Raw genomic sequence first — 22,026 nt, forward strand, 5'->3', positions numbered from 1 at the left:
AGAGGAGCAAGAAAAAAGTATTGGGCTAGTGCACTTCATCCTCTCTCCTTCTTTCTCTGGACTTATTCTTCTCCTGGGCATTGCTTGTATTTTTCTCTACCTTGCTAGCATTTTCACTCTTGACCTTTTTCCCATTCCTGCCAATGCCTTTTATTACTCTTCTTTGGGGTTTTTCGGGGAGCCGTTTCTGTCATTGGTCTTTTATTCCCTCTCACTCCTTGTTATGTTTTCTCCAGGTGGATTCTGGCATTATATCTCTCATTGCCCCACAGAAGTTTAGAATTTCTCTTAAAACAAAGGAAATAAAGGGCAGACTTACTACCTCATGACAACTGTTGGAGGTGCCTAGAACCTGGTTGCGAGTGCCTCCAGATACTGTCGTAATTTAGCGTTTTAAACTTGTTTGTGTTTAAACTCTTACCGCACTGTCAGCGCGTGCTCTCCGTGCTCAAAGACGATTAGGCTCTGTGGTAGGAGACGCAACATTAGCCCCCGCTCGCTCTCCGGGTCCAAAAACTACAAGTCCCAGCGCCCTTGCTCGATCGTAGGGACTACAAAGGAAGATGGCTACCACTTCGCGCAGCGAACGCGAACAGCAAACGAGTCGAGCCAGAGTCGAGCCGAGCCAGAGTCTAGCCCATCTGCGCTCGTCCGCGTCTCGGAGGCGGACGGCGCGGCGGGATCTCCACTCTTTCAAGAAAGGTAGGGTTGTGTGTAGTGTGATCTTTCCTGGGCGATGCAGAGGCAAATGGCGATGCCAGGGATGCGGGTGGATACCAGGGAATTTCCCAGTGCTGGGGGCTTCTAGCCCTAAGGCCAATGTGAATTATAGGTGTCTCTTACTTAATACTCTCTCTTTGAGCAAACATGCTCTTGATATTTATGAGCTTTTGACTGTCGAAAAACCTGTTTGCCTTATGCTTACGGAAACTTGGCTGGGGGAGTCTTCCAATTCGGACATTGCGACTGCTATCCCTCCTGATTACGTAATTTTCAGACATGACAGACTTAAAGGGAGGGGTGGCGATTGTGGTCCAGAGATCTGTCCCATGTGCGGTTATCCCTATGGAAACCATTTCCGGCTGTGAGTCCCTGGCCTTTTCTATAGCCCTATCTCCCCATCAAGCCTTCTCTGGGCTCCTGGTCTATAGACCACCGTGTCAGCTGGGGTCCTTTTACGAGGAGTTGCAGGTGCTGGCCTCGGCACTTTGTATGAAGACAGAACACTGTATTGTGCTTGGGGATTTTAACATACATATGGATGTGGAGATGGATGGTGATACGATTAAAATCAACAATATCACAGCCCCTTTGGGACTCATCCCCCACCTGGCTGTCCCGACTCAAGGGCCACACCCTTGATCAAGTGTTCTCTACCATTCCGCTTGCTATGACCAGCCCTGTCCCTGTCCTCTGGTCGGACCATTTTCTGATCAGCTTTCAGATCCTGGGCACCAGTAAATCATCCTGCGCAACGACGAGTCATCCTAGGCAGACTGGTCGGGCATACCATCGGGTGACCCCTGATGCTTTGGACCAGGCCTGCCTGGATCATCCTTGCCCCTTATCAGGAGACCTAGAGAGAGATCTCGACTTGCTGCAGAAATGGCTAATGGAGCGATTAGACGAACTAGCACCGGCCATGGCTCCCCGGACAACTTCTAGGCAGGCCTCTGCTCCTTGGTTCACTGAGGCTTTGGCGCTGGCCCGGCGCAATTGCAAGGTAGCAGAGAGGCTCTGGCAACAGCAGTATGATCCTAGGGCCAAGGCTGCCTATAGGGCTGCCATTAAGATCTATCAAGCTGACATTCTGGCTGAAAAAAAGAACTATTTCTCGGCAAGAATTGAGACTGCTTCTAGTAGCTGCAGGGAAATTTTTACTGTTGTAAAGGAGTTTATAACTCCGAAGGCAAATGCGTTGCATCATGAGTTTTCTGAGCCGTGGGTGATCTCGCTAGCTAGCTTTTTCACCACTAAAATCAAGCGGATTCAGGACTCTTTTTCCTCCTTAGGCCCGAGTGTTGTCACCGCTCCAGGGGACCAGCTGACTCTGACAGCTGGAACAGGACCCTCTCTCTTGGAGTTTCCATCTCTCTCTGACTCTGCCTCACAGGACCTCCTAATTAAGCGCAAGTCAGGCTCACCCTCTGACCCTTGCCCCGCTAAATTTCTGGCTAAGGTTGCCGAGGTTTTAAACCCGCTGATTAATCCCATCCTCAACCTATCACTGACTAGTGGTGTCGTTCCCCCGGTTTGGAAACAGGCGATGGTTGTTCCACTTCTTAAAAAATCGGGTCTTGACCCCGAGCTCCACGCCAATTATAGGCCTATTTCCCTCCTGCCTGCTCTCGCAAAGATAGTGAAAAGCATGTGCACACTGTGCTTTCTACTTTCCTTGAAACCCATAGCCTGCTGCATTCCACCCAGTCTGGCTTTCGGTCTAACCTAAGCACCGAGACAGCACTTCTGTAGGTCAATGAGGCCATTAAAGAAGTGCTGGATGCAGGAGGAAGGGCCATGTTGGTAATGTTAGACCTGTCGGCAGCCTTCGACACCGTCCCCCATGAGGGTCTCCTTAGCAGGCTCCATGAGATCGGCCTGAGGGGGACGGTGTTGAGTTGGTTTCGATCTTATCTAGCCGTTCGCCGGCAGGTGGTCTGGACCCCCCCTTACTCAGCCGAAGTACCGCCTCTGGAGGTCGGAGTTCCACAGGGCTCGGGGCTGAGCCCGACTCTATTTACTATCTTTCATACCCCTTTGGCAGTGCTGGTGGAGTCCTTTGGGGCCCAGATCGTGTCATATGCCGATGACACCCAGCTCCTTTTCACGTGTGGGAAGGGGGCTGAGTTTGACGGAGAGAGCATCCGTGGATGTCTTGGGGCTGTTTTCGAATGGTTTCAGCGAAACAGCCTCAAGTGCAACCCAGATAAATCCGAGGTGCTTTTTTTCGGGTGTCAGGCTGACCCGAGCTGGCAGGATTGGTGGCCGGTGAACATGTTCCCTCCTGCCTCTTCCTCTCTGGCCGCTAAGAACTTGGGGGTCAAAATGGATAACAACTTGTCGCTTAAGTCCCAGATCCTTGGAGTGTCCGGCACTTGTTTTGGCCTCCTTAAAATGCTGCGTAAATTTCTTCCCCTGCTCCCGCTTGAGCATAGGAAAACTACGGTCCAGCCTCTGGTGTGTTCAAGGCTGGACTATTCGAATGTCCTGTACCTGGGGCTTCTTGAATATCTACTCCAAAGACTCCCGGTGGTCCAAAACTCGGTTGCTCGGGCGATTTTTGGCCTTCCGCACCGAGCGAGAGCCTCGGATCTTCTACACTCCCTACTCTGGCTGCCTATTCGGAAGCGGATTGTTTTTAAAGCACTTACGCTGGCGCATAAGGCACTCCATGCTGTGGGAGCAGAATATCTTCAAAAACGTCTTGTTTTCTACAAGGCAACTAGATCCCTAAGATCGGAATCCCTCGGCCTTGTAGTTGTTCCTGCTATCAAGAAAGCAAGGGCGGGGGGGGGGGGCGTTCCTTCAAACGCCTGGCGCCCCAGCTATGGAATACTCTTCCTTTGTCACTCCGCTGTACTTCGAACCTGTTGACCTTCAGAAAGGGTCTGAAGACGTGGCTTTATGCACAGTAATTTGCTGGATCTCTTTCCCCTTTTTGCCTGCCTTTTTGTAGTCGGTTGTGGGTTTTGAAAGCGCTGGGAAACTCCTTGGAGTAGCCGAGCGCTATATAAGACACCCATAACATTAACATTAACTGTGGTCCCTTACAAAACTGACCCACTACTGGGCACGTATATGGAGCACATTGTGGAATACTAGCCCCACCCACTTTATTGTATCAGCCAAACTAGCTGTCCTGCACAATGTTTTGTGCGTGGATGGCAGTTCCGCTCCTTGGATGAGGTGGATGTTCTTGGCCCTGATGGTCACAACGATCGGCCCCCTCCGGCACTGGCGCCTGTCGACACTTCAAACACACCAAGAATGGTCAACCATATTTTTCAGATGAGCCATGTATGAGAAGTGTATATGCAGAGGACAAACTCGCCCACTTTGAGGACGCGTGGGCCCGTTCCTGTGACTTACGGACCTTTAGCCTCTATTTCTCAGGTAACAGGGTCCGACTCAGGGAGGAAGGCTTGCGACCACCTGGGCATCTTCATGATGCACAGGTTGACTCCAAACAGAGCAGGGGCATGGGGGGCCCTGGCCACGATGCAGGCAGCACTGATGACCGAACCCAGCAGGGCCCAGAGACGGTCGACTCTCATACTATTGATGACGTGATCTATGTTGCCCAAATACCTATATTGAGATTGCCAGGACAACCTGGGAGGGGTCTACTAACTGGCGGAGTGAACTAATGTACCAGGGCACCGGTGCATTGACACTAGAGAGGGTGAGCGACTAGGGGGAGGGGTCCAGGAGCTCAGCCCCCCCCCTCCCCCCGGGTGAGTATTCTGTCAGCAGCATCTTGTATTTGTAAATATTCTTTAGCTCTTCCTTTTTGTTTTCACCTCGACCCCTTAGTCTGGTCTGTTGTATTGTAAAACAATAACGAATGATTACAAAATAAAATGAATCAAAGGAAACAGTTTGTGCTTGTTTTCTGTGTTGAGACTCCGTCTTGCACCCATGGGTGAGCCGCGTTCCTTCGGGAATGTGATGAGCGCCTTTCCTGGAATGGGAGCCCTCACCTGTCGGTGTTTGCCTACCTCTGCTTCTGCCTGCTCCCACTGCCTCTGTCTGCCTCCCTCTGCTTCTGCCTGCTCCCACTGCCTTTGTCTGCCTCCCTCTGCTTCTGCCTGCTCCCACTGCCTCTGTCTGCCTCCCTCTGCTTCTGCCTGCTCCCACTGCCTCTGTCTGCCTGCCTCTGTCTGCCTCCCTCTGCTTCTGCCTGCTCCCACTGCCTCTGTCTGCCTCCCTCTGCTTCTGCCTGCTCCCACTGCCTCTGTCTGCCTCCCTCTGCTTCTGCCTGCTCCCACTGCCTCTGTCTGCCTGCCTCTGTCTGCCTCCCTCTGCTTCTGCCTGCTCCCACTGCCTCTGTCTGCCTCCCTCTGCTTCTGCCTGCTCCCACTGCCTCTGTCTGCCTCCCTCTGCTTCTGCCTGCTCCCACTGCCTCTGTCTGCCTGCCTCTGTCTGCCTCCCTCTGCTTCTGCCTGCTCCCACTGCCTCTGTCTGCCTCCCTCTGCTTCTGCTGCTCCCACTGCCTCGGTCTATGTTGACAGTCATTCTCTTGCCTCCCTGTGTTGGGGTCTCTCTTTGGGTCCATTTCTCCTCTTCCTCTGTGGTGTCCTGCTGCTTCCTTTGCCTGCTCTTCCTTCTTTCCCCTCTTGCCGCAGGCCTCTCTATCAGCATGGCGTTGGTGTCTGGAAGGCGCCACAAGAGTCTACCTTCAATTTTCTTATCCTCTTCCCGTTCTTCCCATCTCTCTCCTCTGTTTCCATCTCACTTTGCTCTCTTTCGTCTTCTTCTTCCCTAGGTGCTGTTGTCCTTCGGACCTTCCACCAAAGCGAGACGAGCTCTAGCCTGTCGGGTAAGTCTCCCCTCTCCCTTCAAGGGTTGTTATTACACTGTGCTAAAGCTTGTAGGCAGGTGTTTTGTTTCACTGAATCCTGCAGATTACCATAGCTGGCAAGGGGTTTGGTGGTGACGCACCTGAACAAATACACATGGTATTCCTTCATAGGCTCTGTTAGAAGGGATCTCTTGGAGTATTGACAACTGTCATTTTGTACATATTTGTAATGTAATTACCGTATAACTGATGCTGCCGCGTGTGAATGCGTATGTCGGCAGAGCAGGTCTGAGCTGGTTATGGTGCAAAACCAATGATTACGGCCATCAGCCTGTTTGTTTAATGTGAAATGTCACGATAAAGACAATTTGAGACTTTCTGGCAAAGCAGGTGGCCCAACGTACTGATTGTGAACAGCATGTGTTTATTTATTTATTTAGACATTGATAGAGCGCACTGTTACCCCGAGGTGTCCTGGCGCTACGCTTTTGAGGGTGGATTGATATTACACTCTGCCAAAGCCTGTAAGCAGGGATTTTGTGGGGGTGTTCGATAGTCACATCATTAGCTTTCATGTAATTATGCCAAATTTTGTAAACATTACGTGACATACAGATCCATCCTTTAGCACTACATTTTATCGCAGAATCCATTGTCTTATCAATTGTTAACTCGAGGACGGATTTTGTACTAAAACATAGTGCGAAAAATGCAAGCAAAGAAAAAGCCACTTGCATTTGGGCTGTTTCTGTTGTTTCTGCGCTTTCATTTTGCTATGAATAGCGGTGTAATCCCGCAACCTGGTACAACAGTGTAATTTCAAGCGTTTCACATGACATGCGTAACACAAAATTCCCGAAGTTACACACATCACGCCCTTATGATTTCAATTTTGCCTGGGCCTACTGTTTTGTTCTATAGAATCTCGCAGATTATCACAGTAGGCACCGGTTTTGTTGACCCACCCGAACAAACGACGTGGATAGAAAATGTGCGCTATAATAATCCTTATTAGGCCGCATGCGTAGGGATTTCGTATTGTTTTGAGAATCTGTTTGTCGTGGAGTGAGTGTAGCGGGCCGGAAAAGCAGGCGAGGAGGCCGTATGTAGTGGGCAATATTCGCTTCTTTATTCTAGATTTACAGTACAGATAGTCCCAACAGGTCGAGGGTGTGGCACCAGGCGATGAACACAGAGGCGTCGCTTCTTCCTCTTCGTGATGTCCGCAGATGGTCCGGGTAGATTTCGATGACGGGGAGACTCCCAGGAGGACCGGAAGAGAGGAAAGAAACAAAGGACCGTTAGTCTGATCGAGTCGACAGAGAGACTCAACTGTACACCTTCACCCAGGTAGTGCAAGAGCGGGGTCAGAAACGGACAGTGGGGAAAGGAAGGTACCGGGAATAAGGAACACAGGTTTGGGTAATAGAGAGGGTGCAGGGGTGGGGTGTGCGAGTAACGAAAGGGCTTTATACAGTGAGGTGCTATATACTTATAATACAGTGCAAGGGTAGTGAGACTATGCAGAGAGGGTATATATACAGGGACTTTAACACGAACTCCTAGTGAGTAGGGATAAAGGAGGCAAAAGGCACTCACGCGGTCCGCCGCTCTCCAGCCACCTCCAAGGGACTCCACCACTCCTCTGTCCACACTTCTTCCTCGCACGTCTGGTCACCTTCTCCGTCTCCAGCCAGAGGGTCCTGCCACGAAACTCCGACACCTTGTTGTGCTGAATCCGGGCTTTTATCCTGTGCTGACTCTGCCAGGGGGGCGGGACTTCCGGGGTCAGCTGGATATGGTTCCTCCCTTCCTGTTGCTCGGGTTGGCTCCTGTGGGAGAGAGAAGGGCGGGGTTTCGTTGGTGATGGAGGTTGCTCGGCGTCCTGTCTCGGTGCTGGTGTTTCGGTGAGGTAAACTCAGTCCCGGGGGTGTCGGACAAGGCATGATAGGGGGGATTGGGTCCTCAGATAGGGTTTTACGGGCCGGTCCATCACACTGTTATTTTGTATTTATTTGTAAATTTTCTATGTTATACCCGATGGGTGCCATACAGGCAATCTTACGACCAGAACAGTAGGTCTGAGGTGGTTATGGTGACACGCTAATCTCAAGATTATATGCCTAATTGTTAATAATGAAAGTTACAATTAAGGCAGTAGGCTTGACTCGTCGATTGTGAAAAGCACCAGTTAAAGCCAATCGGTATTTAAAGGTGGATTATTACTACTCTGTATAAAGCCGAGGAATAGATATTTTGTTGCATAAAATCTCACCATCTTCCTTTGCAGGGAAGGGTTTTGGTGTTGCTTAGCCCCGCTGACAAACCCTAGGCGTCCAGGTTGACCACTATGACAATTCTTCCTAAAATCTCTTTGGAAGGTCAGACAGTCTTAGCTATCTGCCAGGATCTTGTAATAAAAAAACATGAAATAACATATATATTTACATACATTAGTAAATACCCATATAGATATATCAGGGCCCTTGGGTCCACCTTCCTTTGCCATTGGTCTGTCGAAGTGTCATTTACTCTCTGCTTCCATCCTCTTCGGCCTGCTGTGCACTGCTTGGGGCAATGGTTCAGTTCACATCAGTGATGGATTCTCCTGTCCTGTGATTGACGGCAGGGTCTGATCACGTGCACGTCCAATTGAATAGTCATGTGCCTCAGTCACAGGACTTCTTATCCAGTCATCTCATTTTCAATTTTCCCCTTTTCTTTGCTTTCATCTTGTTATTCTTTTTTTCCTTGAGAGACTATTGCAGCTTTCAAGGCAGTGCTGCGGGTCGCTTGCTTGCGGCTCGTTTCATCTACACCTTCCCCCATTCCACAGGACCCCTTTCTCTAAACCAGGCCACCGTTCATAGTGTTGTCTAAGACAACAGGAGTGCACCCCATAAACCAAGTTGAGATTAGGGTCGGTACGTGAAGCAAACATCAATATCTCAACTGGTGTAGTTAAGGAGGTCGGTTAGGTATGTAAGTCAAACAAGCATTTGCAATGCAATAGGTCTCGCATTAGGAAAGTTTGAGCTGTTGCTCCTTCAGGATGGGGGTCATGTGGTTCTATTTCTTCATGCTCTGGATGAGACAGTCAGTGGCACGCTGGATGCCCATACCATTATAAAATAATGATTATTTTGTTGGTGGCACAGAATTTATTGAAGATAGATACTCATACGCTCAGGCTCAAAGTTCACTTTATTTGTTGTGATTTAATACTTCCTGTTATCGACAGTCAAACACAGTCCACCCTTTTTTCAGTCACGGACGACCTGCATATGTATCAGGACAAAGGCTACGCCGTGATTCTGGTACTACTAGATCTGTTGGCAGCGTTCGACACCGTGTCACATACCATCTTAACTGACCAGTTGGCTAACATTGGACTAAAGAACAAAGCCCTCGCCTGGCTAAGGAGCTTCCTATCCAATCGCACCCAGAGTGTCATCATGGGTGCATATCGCTCAGAGGAGGTGGAGATTTCGAAAGGGGTGCCACAGGGCTCCTGTTTGAGCCCAACTCTTTTCAACATCTACGTGGCACCCCTGGCAAGAGTGATACGAACATATGGTTTCATCCCAGTGTCATATGCGGATGACACACAGATCCTCTTCCCTTTCAAAACTCTCTCCACTAAAGTAAAAAGCTCCTTCTCATCACATGAAGGCTTTAGCACAATGGATGTCCTCCAACTGCCTCCAGTGCAATGTCAGCAAAACAGAAGTCATGTTGTTCGGGGAGGCCAAAATGCTGTGGACTCCTGACTGGTGGCCACAAGACCTGGGAGCAGTTCCCGAACCTAAATAGGTCGTTAAAAATCTAGGGATACGTTTAGATCAAGAACTATCTCTGCAACAGCACAGCAACTATGTCATAGGCTCTTGCTTCCACACTATCAGCCTGTTGCGCAACGTTTTCCCCCTGCTCCCAGACTCCTTCAGGAGAACTCTGGTACAGGCTCTTGTGCTAAGTCGGATGGACTATTGTAACAGCCTATTACTTTCTGCAAAAAAGGGTGTGCTGGCTAAGCTCCAAGTAATCCAGAACACGGCGGCCTGCCTAGTCCTGAACGTCCCCCGGACAACGGCATCTAAACCTCTTCTGGAACAACTGCATTGGCTCTCAATCCGGCAGAGAGCGAAGTTCAAAATATGCTGTTTAATACATAAAAATCTAAACGGACAAGGGCCCGCCTACCTGGAAAATAAATTTACTCCATATGTTCCGACCCGATCTCTCAGATCCAGCGACCACCTTCTCCTGGTGGTACCCCGTGCTAGAAAGCCAGGCACGGTGGCAAAGCTCTATCTGTAACGGGACCTTCACTGTGGAACAAACTCCCTTTGTCTCTCAGACAATGCTCAGAGCATCTAAAATTTAGAAAGCAGCTCAAAACCCTGCTGTTCAGAAATCAGATCTAGATCCTGCTGATGTCATTTTTGCTCTGTCTTTGTTTTCTGGCTCCTAAGCGCAGAGATACTCCAATGGGAGTCGATTCAAGCGCTCTACAAACCCGCAAATAAATAAATAAATACTTTTCCAATGTTCTGCTGTGGTACAGGTGTTCTTGTAGCCCCCTCTGCTCTGGTCACCGAATAGTAATGTGAAGACAATGGGGCTGAGTGGTATATGTGTGGCACTGTTGGTACTAACTAGAGCCACGTGAGGCCCTGTCGAACCAGGAGTGGCATGAGTCTGATTGGTTCATTTTAAATGCGTTTAAGCCACAAAAACCAGGCCCCCACCTTCCTCCTGAATACTAGGATTCAGGGAGGGAACAGCCAGGCCCCACCATCCCAACCGGGCCACCATCTTCCCAGCTGGGCCACCACCATCCCAGCCCGGCACCCGCCATCCAAGCTGGGCCAACACCATCCTAGCCGGGTCCCGCCATCCCAGCCAGGCCCCACCATCCCAGCCGGGCCAACGCCATCCCAGCTGGGCCCCTGCCATCCCAACCGGGCCACCACCATCCCAGCCCGGCACCCGCCATCCAAGCCTGGCCACCGCCATCCCAGCCGGGCCACCGCCATCCCAGCCGGGCCACCGCCATCCCAGCCGGGCCACCGCCATCCCAGCCGGGCCACCGCCATCCCAACCGGGCCACCGCCATCCCAGCCGGGCCACCGCCACCCCAGCCCCGCCACCACCATCCCAGCCAGGCCACCACCATCCCAGCCCGGCACCCGCCATCCAAGCCGGGCCACCGCCATCCCAGCCTGGCCACTGCCATCCTAGCCGGGCCCCCGCCATCCCGGCCGGGCCACCGCCATCCTAGCCGGCCCCCACCATCCCATCCGGGCCACCACCATCCTAGTCGTGCCTCCGCCATCCCAGCCTGGCCATCAACATCCCAGCCCGGCACCCGCCATCCCAATCGGGCCACAGCCATCCTAGCCGGGCCCCCGCCATCCCAGCCGGCCCACCGCCATCCTAGCTGGGCCCCCGCCATCCCAGCCGGCCCACCGCCCTCCCAGCCGGGCCTCCGCAATCCCAGCCGGGCCCCCGCCCCATCTCTAGCACACACACACCAGAAAAGGGGGGCCGGGGGGGACAACGGGGCAGTGCTCTGGCCCCGGTGCCACTGCACCTGCCATGCCCCGGGTCTAGCACAAACACACCAGAGAGGGGGGACAACGGGGCAGTGCTCAGGCCCCGGTGCCACTGCACCTGCCGTGCCCCGGGGCAGTGCTGTTTAGGAATATACTCTGGTGAAGAAGCTGCCCGAGCAGACTGCATTCCAACAGGGATCCTTTGGTGGGCGAGAGCAGCCCCGGGGGGGGTTGGGGGGGGGTTGGAGAGCAAACCCCTGTTTTGGTGAGCATGAGAACAGTCCCTGGTTTGGGGGCTGGAGAGCACCCCCCGGTTTTGGAGGGGGGGCAACAGTGCACGCCCCTGGGTTGTGGGACACGAGAGCACCCCCTGGTTCGGGGGCAGGAGAGGGGAGAAGAGCTATGGGGTACATGCAGGGATTAGGACAGAGCGGGCTTGGGGCAGGAGAACAAGCAGGGGGTGGGACAGAGCAGGCTTGGGGCAGGAGTGGGGAGGAGAGCAGGGGAACATGAGAGAATAGAATGGGACAGAGCTGGCTTGGGCAGGAGAGGGGGGAACAGCACAGGGGTACATGCAGGGAGTGGAACCGAGAGTTTGGGGCAGGAGAGCATAGACCTCGCAGGGGAACATGCAGGAAATGTAACGGGACAGAGCTGGCTTGGGGCAAGAGAGGGGAGAACAGCGCAGGGCATGCATTGAGTGGGACAGAGTGGGTTTGGGACAGGAAAGGGTAGAACCGCGCAGGGGAACATGCAGGGCGGCCTAGGGTAGGAGGGGGAGGAGGGCAAGGCACGAGGACATGTATGAACTGATGCAGCAGGCGTGTGACACATGAAGCGCCCTACACTCCTGAACCCCCTTAGTGAGCCTCATTCACAAGCATGTGACTTGTGACACGAGTGTGGTGCAAAGCGCCAGTCAGAGGCCTTGTGACACGAGTGTGGTGCAAAGAGTCTGTCATGTGACTTGTGACACAAGTGTGGTGCAAAGCACCTGTCATGTGACTTGTGACACGAGTGTGGTGCAAAGCGCCTGTCATGTGACTTGCGATACAAGTGTGGTGCAAAGCACCTGTCATGGGACTTATGACACGAGTGTGGTGCAATGTGCCTTTCAGGGGCCTTGTGACACGAGTGTGGTGCAAAGCGCCTGTCATGTGATTTGGGACACGAGTGTGGTGCAACGTGCCTTTCAGGGGCCTTGTGACACAGGTGTGGTGCAAAGCGTCTGTCATGTGACTTGTGACACAAGTGTGGTGCAAAGCTCCTGTCATGTGACTTGTGACACGAGTGTGCTGCAACGCGCCTGTCATGTGACTTGTGACACAAGTGTGGTGCAAAGCGCCTGTCAGGGGCCATGTGCCACAAGTGTGGTGCAAAGCGCCTGTCATGTGACTTGTGCCACAAGTGTGGTGCAAAGCGCCTGTCATGTGGTTTCTGACACGAGTGTGGTGCAAAGCACCTGTCAGGGGCCTTGTGAGACGAGCGTGGTGCAAAGTGTTTGTCAGGGGCCTTGTGACACGAGTGTGGCGTAAAGCGCCTGTCATGTGACTTGTGACTTAGTGTGGTGCAAAGCGCTTGTCAGGGGCCTTGTGACACGAGTGTGGTGCAAAGCGCCTGTTAGGGGCCTTGTGACACTTGTGTGGTGCAAAGCGTCTGTCCTGTGATTTGTGACACAAGTGTGGTGCAAAGCGGCTGTCAGGGACCTTGTGACACTTGTGTGGTGCAAAGCATCTGTCCTGTGACTTGTGACACAAGTGTGGTGCAAAGCGCCTGTCAGGGGCCTTGTGACACTTGTGTGGTGCAAAGCATCTGTCCTGTGACTTGTGACACAAGTGTGGTGCAAAGCGCCTGTCAGGGGCCTTGTGACACGAGTGTGGTGCAAAGCATCTGTCCTGTGACTTGTGACACGAGTGTGGTGCAAAGCGCCTGTCAGGGGCCTTGTGACACTTGTGTGGTGCAAAGCCCCTGTCCTGTGACTTGTGACACAAGTGTGGTGCAAAGCGCCTGTCAGGGGCCTTGTGACACTTGTGTGGTGCAAAGCCCCTGTCCTGTGACTTGTGACACAAGTTTGGTGCTAAGCGCCTGTCAGGGGCCTTGTGCCACAATTGTGGTGCAAAGCGCCTGTCATGTGACTTGTGACACAAGTGTGCTGCAACGCGCCTGTCAGGGGCCTTGTGAGACGAGCGTGGTGCAAAGTGCCTGTCAGGGGACTTGTGACACAAGTGTGGTGCAAAGCGGCTATCCTGTGACTTGTGTCACGAGTGTGGTGCACAGGCGCCTGTTAGGGGCCTTGTGTCACGAGTGTGGTGTAAAACGCCTGTCATGTGACTTGTGTCACGAGTGTGGTGCACAGGCGCCTGTTAGGGGCCTTGTGTCACGAGTGTGGTGTAAAACGCCTGTCATGTGACTTGTGACACGAGTGTGGTGCAAAGCGTCTGTCCTGTGATTTGTGACACGAGTGTGGTGCAAAGCGCCTGTCAGGGGCCTTGTGATACGAGTGTGGTGCACAGGAGCAGGAAGGCACGTGGTGAGCGCACAAGAGACCTTCGGCCCTAACAAGCAAGTTAAATATTCACAGGTGCGCTCTCTGTGCCAGGAGGGCAGCGCTGCCCACACTGTGCCAGCCGATGTCTGGCACTGCAGCGGCGTGAGGGGTCGGTCGTTCCTTCTGGGCGCTTGTGGTAGGTGAATCTTATGCCTTCTTGCGCCTTCCTGCAGCTCTGCCAGAGTCTAGCGCTTTCTTCTCGGCTGTTCTCAGTTCGCTTCAAGGCTCGGGGCTCTCCAGTGATGTCATTTAGATTTCGTGACCCACTGGCCTGCCTTACAGAGGGGGTTGTGTCCCTGGCGAGGGGTTGGGGCTGCCGACCCCTGGCACTGAGGGAGGGGCCGAGTTTGGGGCGTATTTGAGGGGAGCACATAGTGAGATTATGGGAGCTGTAACCCAATATTGTGTCGACCGTTTGGCGCAGTTTCCATGTGATACTCTGTCCCTCCTTTTAACATTTTGGCAGACTCCGCATGTTTTCATATGCAGAAGACCCGTCTCACAGGTATCCTGCCCACTCTGCACCCGATGGGCGCCTGCTGCTCACCCACTGAGTTGCCACGCACGGTCGGGGTTCTGGGGTGCTCCCCATGTGGTACTCCTTTTATCCCTGGTGACCTCGGGCCCTTGCCTGGTCGCTGCTGAGTCTAGTGGCAGGGTGCAGGCGTGCAGCCCCCTCAAGCGGAACCCCCTTCAGATATTGACCCCTAGCTTTCCATTGTCAATCTTCGTGGTGGATCATAACTCCCCCCCCCCCCCCCCCCCAGTTATATGTTGCATGTGTTTTATTTATTTATTTATTTATTTATGCATGTTTATATAGCGCGGACTTTACCCGAAGGCGTCAGAGCGCTTCACAAAAGGAACAGAAATGAAACATAATGAGAAACATTACAAAAGAACAGATTGCAAAAGCATACGTTACAGTACATAAGGTAATAGTGACATTTGTGAGCAAACAAAATACATGAGGTAGTAAAAATTGTGAGCAGTCAAAAATACATGAGGTAGTAAAAAGTGCACAGGAGGAAAAAGTGACAAGTGTGCAGTTACAAGAGAAGACAAAGTATCTTTTGAGGTATAATACTGCAAAAGGTGCTAGACACTCCGGCACAAGAACAAGTGTTATGTAGGCAGAGGTTTCACTTGTGCAAGTATCAAAGGTAAAAACATGTGAAAGGTCGCAAATCATGTGTTACAAGGGCAAAGTGGTGTGTGCATGTTACAAAAGGGCACAAAACACAGGTACATGGAAAATACTCCAAAGAGGCAGACACTCCAACCCCAGGAATACACTGGGAAGGCACTTCCATGGTCGTGGAAATTATCAGTAGTGGGAAGTCTTCCTCCAAATAACAAGAGGACGTGAATTACTTTTGGAGGTGTCTCTGGAGGAGGAGAACTTTGAGGTCCCTTTTGAAGGCCTGGGAGGAGGCGGTGGTCCGGAGCTCAGGCGGAAACGAGTTCCAGATTCTCACTGCGTTGCCTGAAAAGGATTGGGCCATCGATCTCTCCTTCTTGAAAGTGGGAGGTTCAAGTAGTAGATTCTCCGCATTGCGTGAAGGTCTAGAGCCTCCAGAGAGTTTCAGTTTATTCGCCAGGTAGCGAGGAGAGGAGGAGTGCAAGGCTTTGTGGGTGATACAAGTGGTCTTGTAGATAGCTCTAGCCTCGAAGGGAAGCCAGCGGAGGGTGGATAACATGGGTGTGATGTGGTCGCTTCTTTTGGCCCCATAAATGAAGCGAGCTGCAGAATGGAAAACAGACTTAAGTGGGGACAGGTGAGATTTGGGGAGGCCAGTAAGAAGAGAATTGCAGTAGTCCAGTCTGGAGAGGACCAGCGATTGCACCAGGGTTATAAGGTCCTGCTCCGGGAAGAAGCGACGGATTCCCCAAAGAAGGCGCAGTTGGTAACGAGCAGATTTAGCAATAGAATTGATGTGGGGAGTTAGATTGAGTTTTTTGTCTAGAATGACTCCAAGGGATTTTGCGCTGTCGACAATGATGGGTTTATTGTTTAGTAGATTCATCTGATCCATCCATGATTGGACCGGGGGGGGGGAGAAAGTGCGGAGGAGAGGAGGAGGAATTCATTTTTGGAGGGATTCAGAATCAGTTGATGAGTTGACATCCAGTTTTGGATGGAGTCCAGAGTAGAGCTTAGGAAGGAGAGATCATGAGTGGAGGCAACCTTGAGGTAGAGTTGAGTGTCGTCTGCATAGAGATGATAGTGAATCCCGGATTTGCTTAGGAGGTTTCCCAGTGGTTCTAAGTAGAGATTGAACAATGTGGGTGCAAGTATAGAGCCTTGAGGAACACCCTGACCTACCGCCACAGGAGAAGAAAGACTGTTCGCTATTTTGATCATTTGGGATCTGTCAGAGAGGAAGGATGCAAACCATTTAAGCACAGTGCCCTCCGTGCCCATTCTCTGTTGAAGGATATTGAGGAGGGTGTTGTGATTGACAGTGTCAAAGGCTGCAGAAAGGTCAAGGAGAATTAGCAGACAGGACCCCCCTGAATCGAGTATCCTCAGCGCGTCATCAACCACTTGCAGCAGGGCTGTTTCAGTGCTGCAGTTTTGGATGAAGCCGGACTGACAATTGTCAAGAAGATCATTGTCCTTGATATGACGAGAGAGTTGTTTTGCTACACATCTTTCTGTGATCTTCGCAAGGAAGGGAAGGTTAGTGATGGGGCGGAAGTTGTTGAGGTCATTCGCATCAGCAGTGGGTTTTTTAAGCAGAGAGTTGACCTGCCCAGATTTGAAGGAGACAGGAAGGGAGCCATGCCAGAGGGAGAGGTTGATCAGAGTGGTCCAATAGGAAAGGGAATGGGTATAGAAGTCCAAGGCAATGGCACTGGGGATGGGGTCGAGCGAGTGGTTGGAGGGCTTTGTTTCGCGTATGCACTTGAGAAGGGCATCTTCAGAGATGGGGTCAAAGCTCTGCCAAATGGCTAAGGATTTGTGCTCCTCTGGAGGTGTAGGATGAGCGACCTGATCCACAAGTGATTTCACTTTTTCATCGAAGAAAATAGCGAAATCCGCTGCTCTCTTAGTAGAATCTTCCACCTCGGAGGATGGGGGAGAGCAGCTCGGAGTCTTGATGAGATCGAATAGTTTTTTGGGTCTATTTTTGGCGGAGTCAAGGAGGGTTTTGAAGTGCGCCGCTTTCTCAAGGAAGATATGCTTGTGGTACTTGGATCTTGCTGTGCGCAGCAAGGCTAAATTGTCTGTGGAGGGCACTTGTCTCCATTGCTTCTCCAGGAATCTTAGCTGCTTCCTTTCCTCATAAAGGAATTTGTTGAACCAAGGTGCTGAGGGAGTGGGCCTTATCCTTTTGCTTTTGAGTGGAGCAACGTCATTAATTTCAGCTGCAAGAACTGTGAGGCATTGGGAGGTGAGATCGTCAACAGCTATGTTTGGGTCTAGCCTTGGAAGTGATAGCAAAGCTGATTCACAGAGGGGACCGACATCAATATTTTTGGCATCACGGAACCAGGAGATGGCCCTCTTGGGTTGGCCAAGAGTTATAGAGTGTGATAGTTGAAGAGAGAATGGGATGAGGAAGTGGTCAGACCAATCTACATGGATTGGGGTAGAGGTAGAAAGCATGCCTGCTTTAGAAATAACAAGGTCCAGGATTGCGCCCTTAGAGTGTGTTGATTCAGGACAGTGTTGGATAAGATCGTTTGTAGAGAGGAAGGTGGCCAGAGAGTTCGCAGAGGAGTCTTGCGGTACGCCCCAGTGGAGATTGAAGTCACCCACGAAGATCTGATTGTCACTTTGTGTGTATTGGTCGCTGATGAAGTCAGTGAGATCTTCTATAGATGAAGGGCCACTACGAGGCGGGCGGTAAATGATATGGAATCTGAGCGGTGAACGGTGTTTCAATTGAAGCTCAAGAGAAAGGCATTCAAAGGTGTGGGAGGAGCTGCTAGGAGACGCCTTAAGTTGGAGGGCGTTTCTAAAGATGACTTCAACACCTCCCCCCGTGTTGTCAGTTCTGGCATTCCTAAATATGGAGTAACCTGTGGGTAATAGGAGATCAAACATAGAGTGAGAGGTATCTTTGAACCAGGTCTCTGTGAGGAAGAGCATGTCAAGTTTGTGAAGGGTGATGGTATCGGAGATTTCAAGTTTGTGTTTTACTGCAGATCTGCAGTTGTGAAGCAGACAGCGCAGCTCTGTCAAGACTGTTTTGGTGACGGGGGCATTTGGGCTCTGAAGGGTGATCGGGATATTGTACTTATGCAGCGGTGCTCGGGAAGGTTTAGGTGGATGCTTTGTTCTGACAGAGGTGATGGTCGGAATAGTGTAGATAGTGGGGTTGCTAGGGTATGTCTGTTGAAGGAGGGTGGCGTTCAAGGGCTTGTGTGAGTTAAAGACGTTTGCAGACGAGAGGTTGGGCTTGGCTGTATTGGGGTGAAGGGGCGAGGTACATCTCGTGGGAAGTTGGGAGGGAGTAGAGGTGCATGAATGGGTGGAGATCTTAGAGCATAGAAGTGAAATGGCAGCTGTAAGCTGGGAGATGGAGGTGATCAGAGAGCCTGGCGTATTTTCCAGTGAGAATGAGGCAGAGCACGGAAGGTTGGGTGGCTCGATTGAGACATGGGGTGGTGGTATTGGTGGTGGAAGGCAGGGAGAGGTGGGGGGACAGGAGGTAAGTTGGGGAGAGGTGGGGGGACAGGAGGTAAGTTGGGGTGTGGGGTTCACAGGAGGAGCAAGTGAATTGGGCGTTAAGGGAGAGTTGTCATTGTTGGTGTTGCAAGAGGGAGAGGAGTTAAGGACAAATTTAGAGGGAGAAAGGTGCGGAACACGGCGGTAGGGAAGAAGGAGAGGGGAGGCCTGAGTGGCGTCATGGGAATGTAGGAGGTTTGGGAGGAAGCGAGGTGCAGTGGTTGTGGAGGTCCTGTCAGTTAGGAGAGGTGGCAGTGAGGGAACGGTCATCTGGCAGAGTGAGGGGGGTTGAGAGAGAGGGAAGTTGTGGAAGGGAAGTGGTCCTGCTGGGCCCGAGGGAGGGAGATGGGAGGGGTTACTAGGAGGGGAAATGGGGTAGTGCAGCAGTACTGGAGGAGTAGGAGGGAGGAGAGAGATGCAGTGGGAATGTGGCAAACACGGGGTGAATGACGAGGGAATGAAGGGGTGAGAGGAGGGACGGAAGGAGGGCTAAGGGGAGCATAGGGAAAGTTAATCGGGGGAGAGGGTTGGAGGAGAGGTGGACTAAGAAGGGGGTGATAGGGAGAAGTATGGGGAGGAGAAGAGATTTGAGTATCGCGATAGTACAGATGGGACGAGGAGCGTATTAGCTAGTGGTAAGGCTGAAGTAATGTGGGAGGGGACATACTGTGAGGGGGGAGGAATAGGAGATGAGGTAAGTTGGGGCGGGGAGGGAAGAGGGCCGACCTGTGCTTCTTGAGAGTGCAGCCAATTGGAGTGGGGTGGGGTCGGCGGGGGAGAAAGGGAGTAATGGGTGGAGCTGGAAGGAGAGACAGGGGGAAGCCTGGTTGTAGAGGAGGGGAGTAAGGAGGCGAAGAGGTGGTCAAAGAGCGAGAGGCAGGTGTCTTTGCCTTGGATCATGACTGTACCGTTGTTATAGAGTGAGATAGTGAGGTAGCCATTGAAGCACTCAGAGGGGGAGATTTTTAGTTGTTTCCCATAAGGGATAGAGGAGGAGGAGGTGACGTTGAGGGAATTGTAAAAACTGTTGGACCAAGAGGGGGTGTCGCGAGTGAAGAAAATGAAATCGTTTTTGAGCCTCCCAAGACAACCATTGTAAAATTTATCAACAAAAAGGGAGTCCATGAAACGTTCAATAGTGTTATGCTTCAGTCGTTTTATTGTAGCTTTAGTCTGGTCGGGAGGATAAATGATTTTGTAGCAATTGGCTCCAGACTTAACTCGAGAGGTGGCCATGTTGGGAGGATGAGGCGAGGAAGGGTGGGGGAGGGATGAGAGGGGTGTTATTGGGAAAGCGGTGGTCAGGAGAAATAAAAGGGCAAAAAGGGGGCGCATAATCCAGGCGTTTATGGTGAGATAACCGAGTTAATGTGCTGTCAGGGAAGTGAGGTGGGAATTTGTTGGGCCCTTCATCTAGGAGTATGAGGTGCCACCTGGCACTAGATAAAAGTTACAAGGGAAATATTTGCAAATAGCAGGGAACCATCCCAGAGCAAATACAGACAAAGTAGAACAGAATAAAAATGACCACCCAGTGACCATTGGAGAACACTGAACTTAGTACCAGCCTGCTAATAGAACCATATTCGGCACCAGCCGCCATGTATGCCCAAGTTCTCACCAGACTACTATATGACCTTAAGCTCCTGTGAGACACTAACGTTGGGGCAAAGAGCATAGGGTGGATGACAAGTTGATTAACAATGTCTAGAAAATGCACAACAACCTCGTCATCTTCAGACCACCTCTGATGCCGCAGGAGTCATGACTCAATTTGAACTGATCCCACGGAGAAAGTTGCTTAAGAGGTGCAGCAGGCACTACTGGATGTGCACCTGTGAAACGGACTAAACAATGCAGCTGGCACTACTTGCTGTACATCTGATTGATGGCCTAAACGGTGCAGCTGGCACTACTTGCTGCGCAGCTGTAAAAGGCCTAAACGGTGCAGCTGGCACTAATTGCTGCGCAGCTGTACAAGTGTTAAAAATAAATACCACACAGTTAAAGAGTTAAGCGGATGGCGATTATGATGGAACAATTCAATTCTCGCAGATGCCCGCAGGGCTGTCCGGTTGTTGCAGGAAGCACTGGCCGTGAAGATGACCCATCTGGAAGACAGGCTGTGAGCTCACTTAATACAGCTCAGTAATAGGGAATAAGTAATCTGGAAGACACTACAGGGTGAACTCCCTTAATACAGCCCAGTAATTAGGCGCGCAGGTGCGCACTGTGCGCGGCGACGAGGCGCTCACCTGCTCCCGGGTCTGCTCCCAGCTCTCCACCGTGTTGAAGGACAGGCTTGTGTCCATGAAAGATCACACAGAGACAAAATGAGGTATCAGCAGAGGACTGGCTGCGCTGAAGAAAGTGAGAGTCTTCCCGCCCTGTAGTGCTCAGCAGTTATCGGGCTCGATCACCGCACCCCTCTGTTCTCGCCTCTACTCTTGCTACTTAAACTGAGACCGGTGCCTCGATGCATCCAAAGCCAGCAATGGGGGGAGGGGATGGGGCGAGGCCCTTAGCACCCTGCAGAACTTCGTTTCACGTGGGAGTGCTCACCGGGGCATCGCTTGTCCGACCCCATTCGAGGGCCTCCCCCAGGGCACCCAATGTCTCCAGCGCCGGTAGGGGAGAAGCAAGGAGAGGCCCTCAGGTCGCCACAGCGTTTCGCGGAGTCACCGCGGCCGCCATCTTAAGGTCAGGCAGAGGGAGTTTGTCTCCTCGACGCTGCTACCGGGCACCGCACCTCTGCTCTCTCTCCGGGGCTTACCGCCCGTATCCTCGTCGTCCCAGTGGCCCCATCTGGTCTCGGCAGCACCGCAGCGACCGCCCGGCAGCAGCTCCTCGCCGCGGCTTACCGGAGCTCGCCGGCCGCCATCTTGTCCTCGGGACCGGCCGCAAAGTCCGGACCCCCGGGAAGCCAAAGGTACCGGCCGCTAGTGCCCTGGGTGCTCCGCCGCGCTAGGCTGCTCCGTGTGTGTGTGTGCATGAGTACATGTGAAGTGTGTTGGAAGCACTGCGGGGAGCCCTTGCGTCAGTCTTGGTCAAGCACAAGCTCCAGGGTGTGGCCCTGCGAGAAGCAACCGGCGAGGGGCCCCTCCCGGCGGGGACCCTACGAATGGTGCTTTGAGAGCCGGGGCCCTGAGACCCCGACCGCCAGCGACAGAGAGGACCCGGTCCACGCGACCATGGAGGCCCGGCCATCACTGGAGCACACCAGCCACCGCCCTGGGACCGCCCTACAAACACAGGGCACTAACACCCCATAGTGTCTCGTGAACAGTAAGGGGTGTGTGCACCAGCACCCTTGGGACCCGGGACCCTGAGACCCCAACCTCCAGCGACATTAGTGTTTCAGTTAAAAAAATACATAACAATTTCAAAATTACCTATATACTCCACATCCTAATTTTTTTTTTTAATTTATTAAAAGGAGATTTCATAAGAAAGGAAATTTCATAAGAAAGCGTACCGTGCTGCTGACTTTCTAAATATAAAATACAATACATTGAATCCTTTTAAAACCAATCTGAGGACCCTGCTTAACATATTACAAGCCTTTACAATGCAATAGGTCTCGCAGCATTAAAGTTTGAGTTACTGGCATTGTAAATGACAATGATTTGCATAATTTTTTTTAAATTTGCAATTGGTATATAAACATTGTTTGTGAATGGTTAGCGGTTATTTATGCTAAGCAAAGCTGGCAGTAATATCT

At 51.9% G+C, this 22,026-nt stretch overlaps 1 protein-coding gene across 12 annotated transcripts in view; it reads left to right on the forward strand.

Moving 5' to 3' along the window:
- The window catches only part of KYAT1 (kynurenine aminotransferase 1), a 350,381-nt gene that overhangs the window by 2,896 nt on the left and 325,459 nt on the right, over nt 1-22,026 (forward strand). For 5 of the 12 annotated variants that reach the window (XM_086924868.1, XM_086924877.1, XM_086924878.1 and 2 more), the window contains exon 2: nt 5,486-5,539. The exons of 3 other annotated variants lie outside the window; for them this stretch is intronic. In XM_086924868.1, coding sequence (XP_086780994.1) covers nt 5,486-5,539 — 54 coding nt within the window. Of the gene's footprint in view, nt 1-5,485; nt 5,540-13,664; nt 13,764-22,026 lie in introns of those variants that run through there. 4 more of the 12 variants (XM_086924872.1, XM_086924876.1, XM_086924879.1 and 1 more) reach the window with 3 other exon arrangements.

This window comes from Lissotriton vulgaris, chromosome 5 (assembly GCF_964263255.1).
Source record: "Lissotriton vulgaris chromosome 5, aLisVul1.2, whole genome shotgun sequence".
NCBI classification, from domain to species: Eukaryota; Metazoa; Chordata; class Amphibia; order Caudata; family Salamandridae; genus Lissotriton; species Lissotriton vulgaris.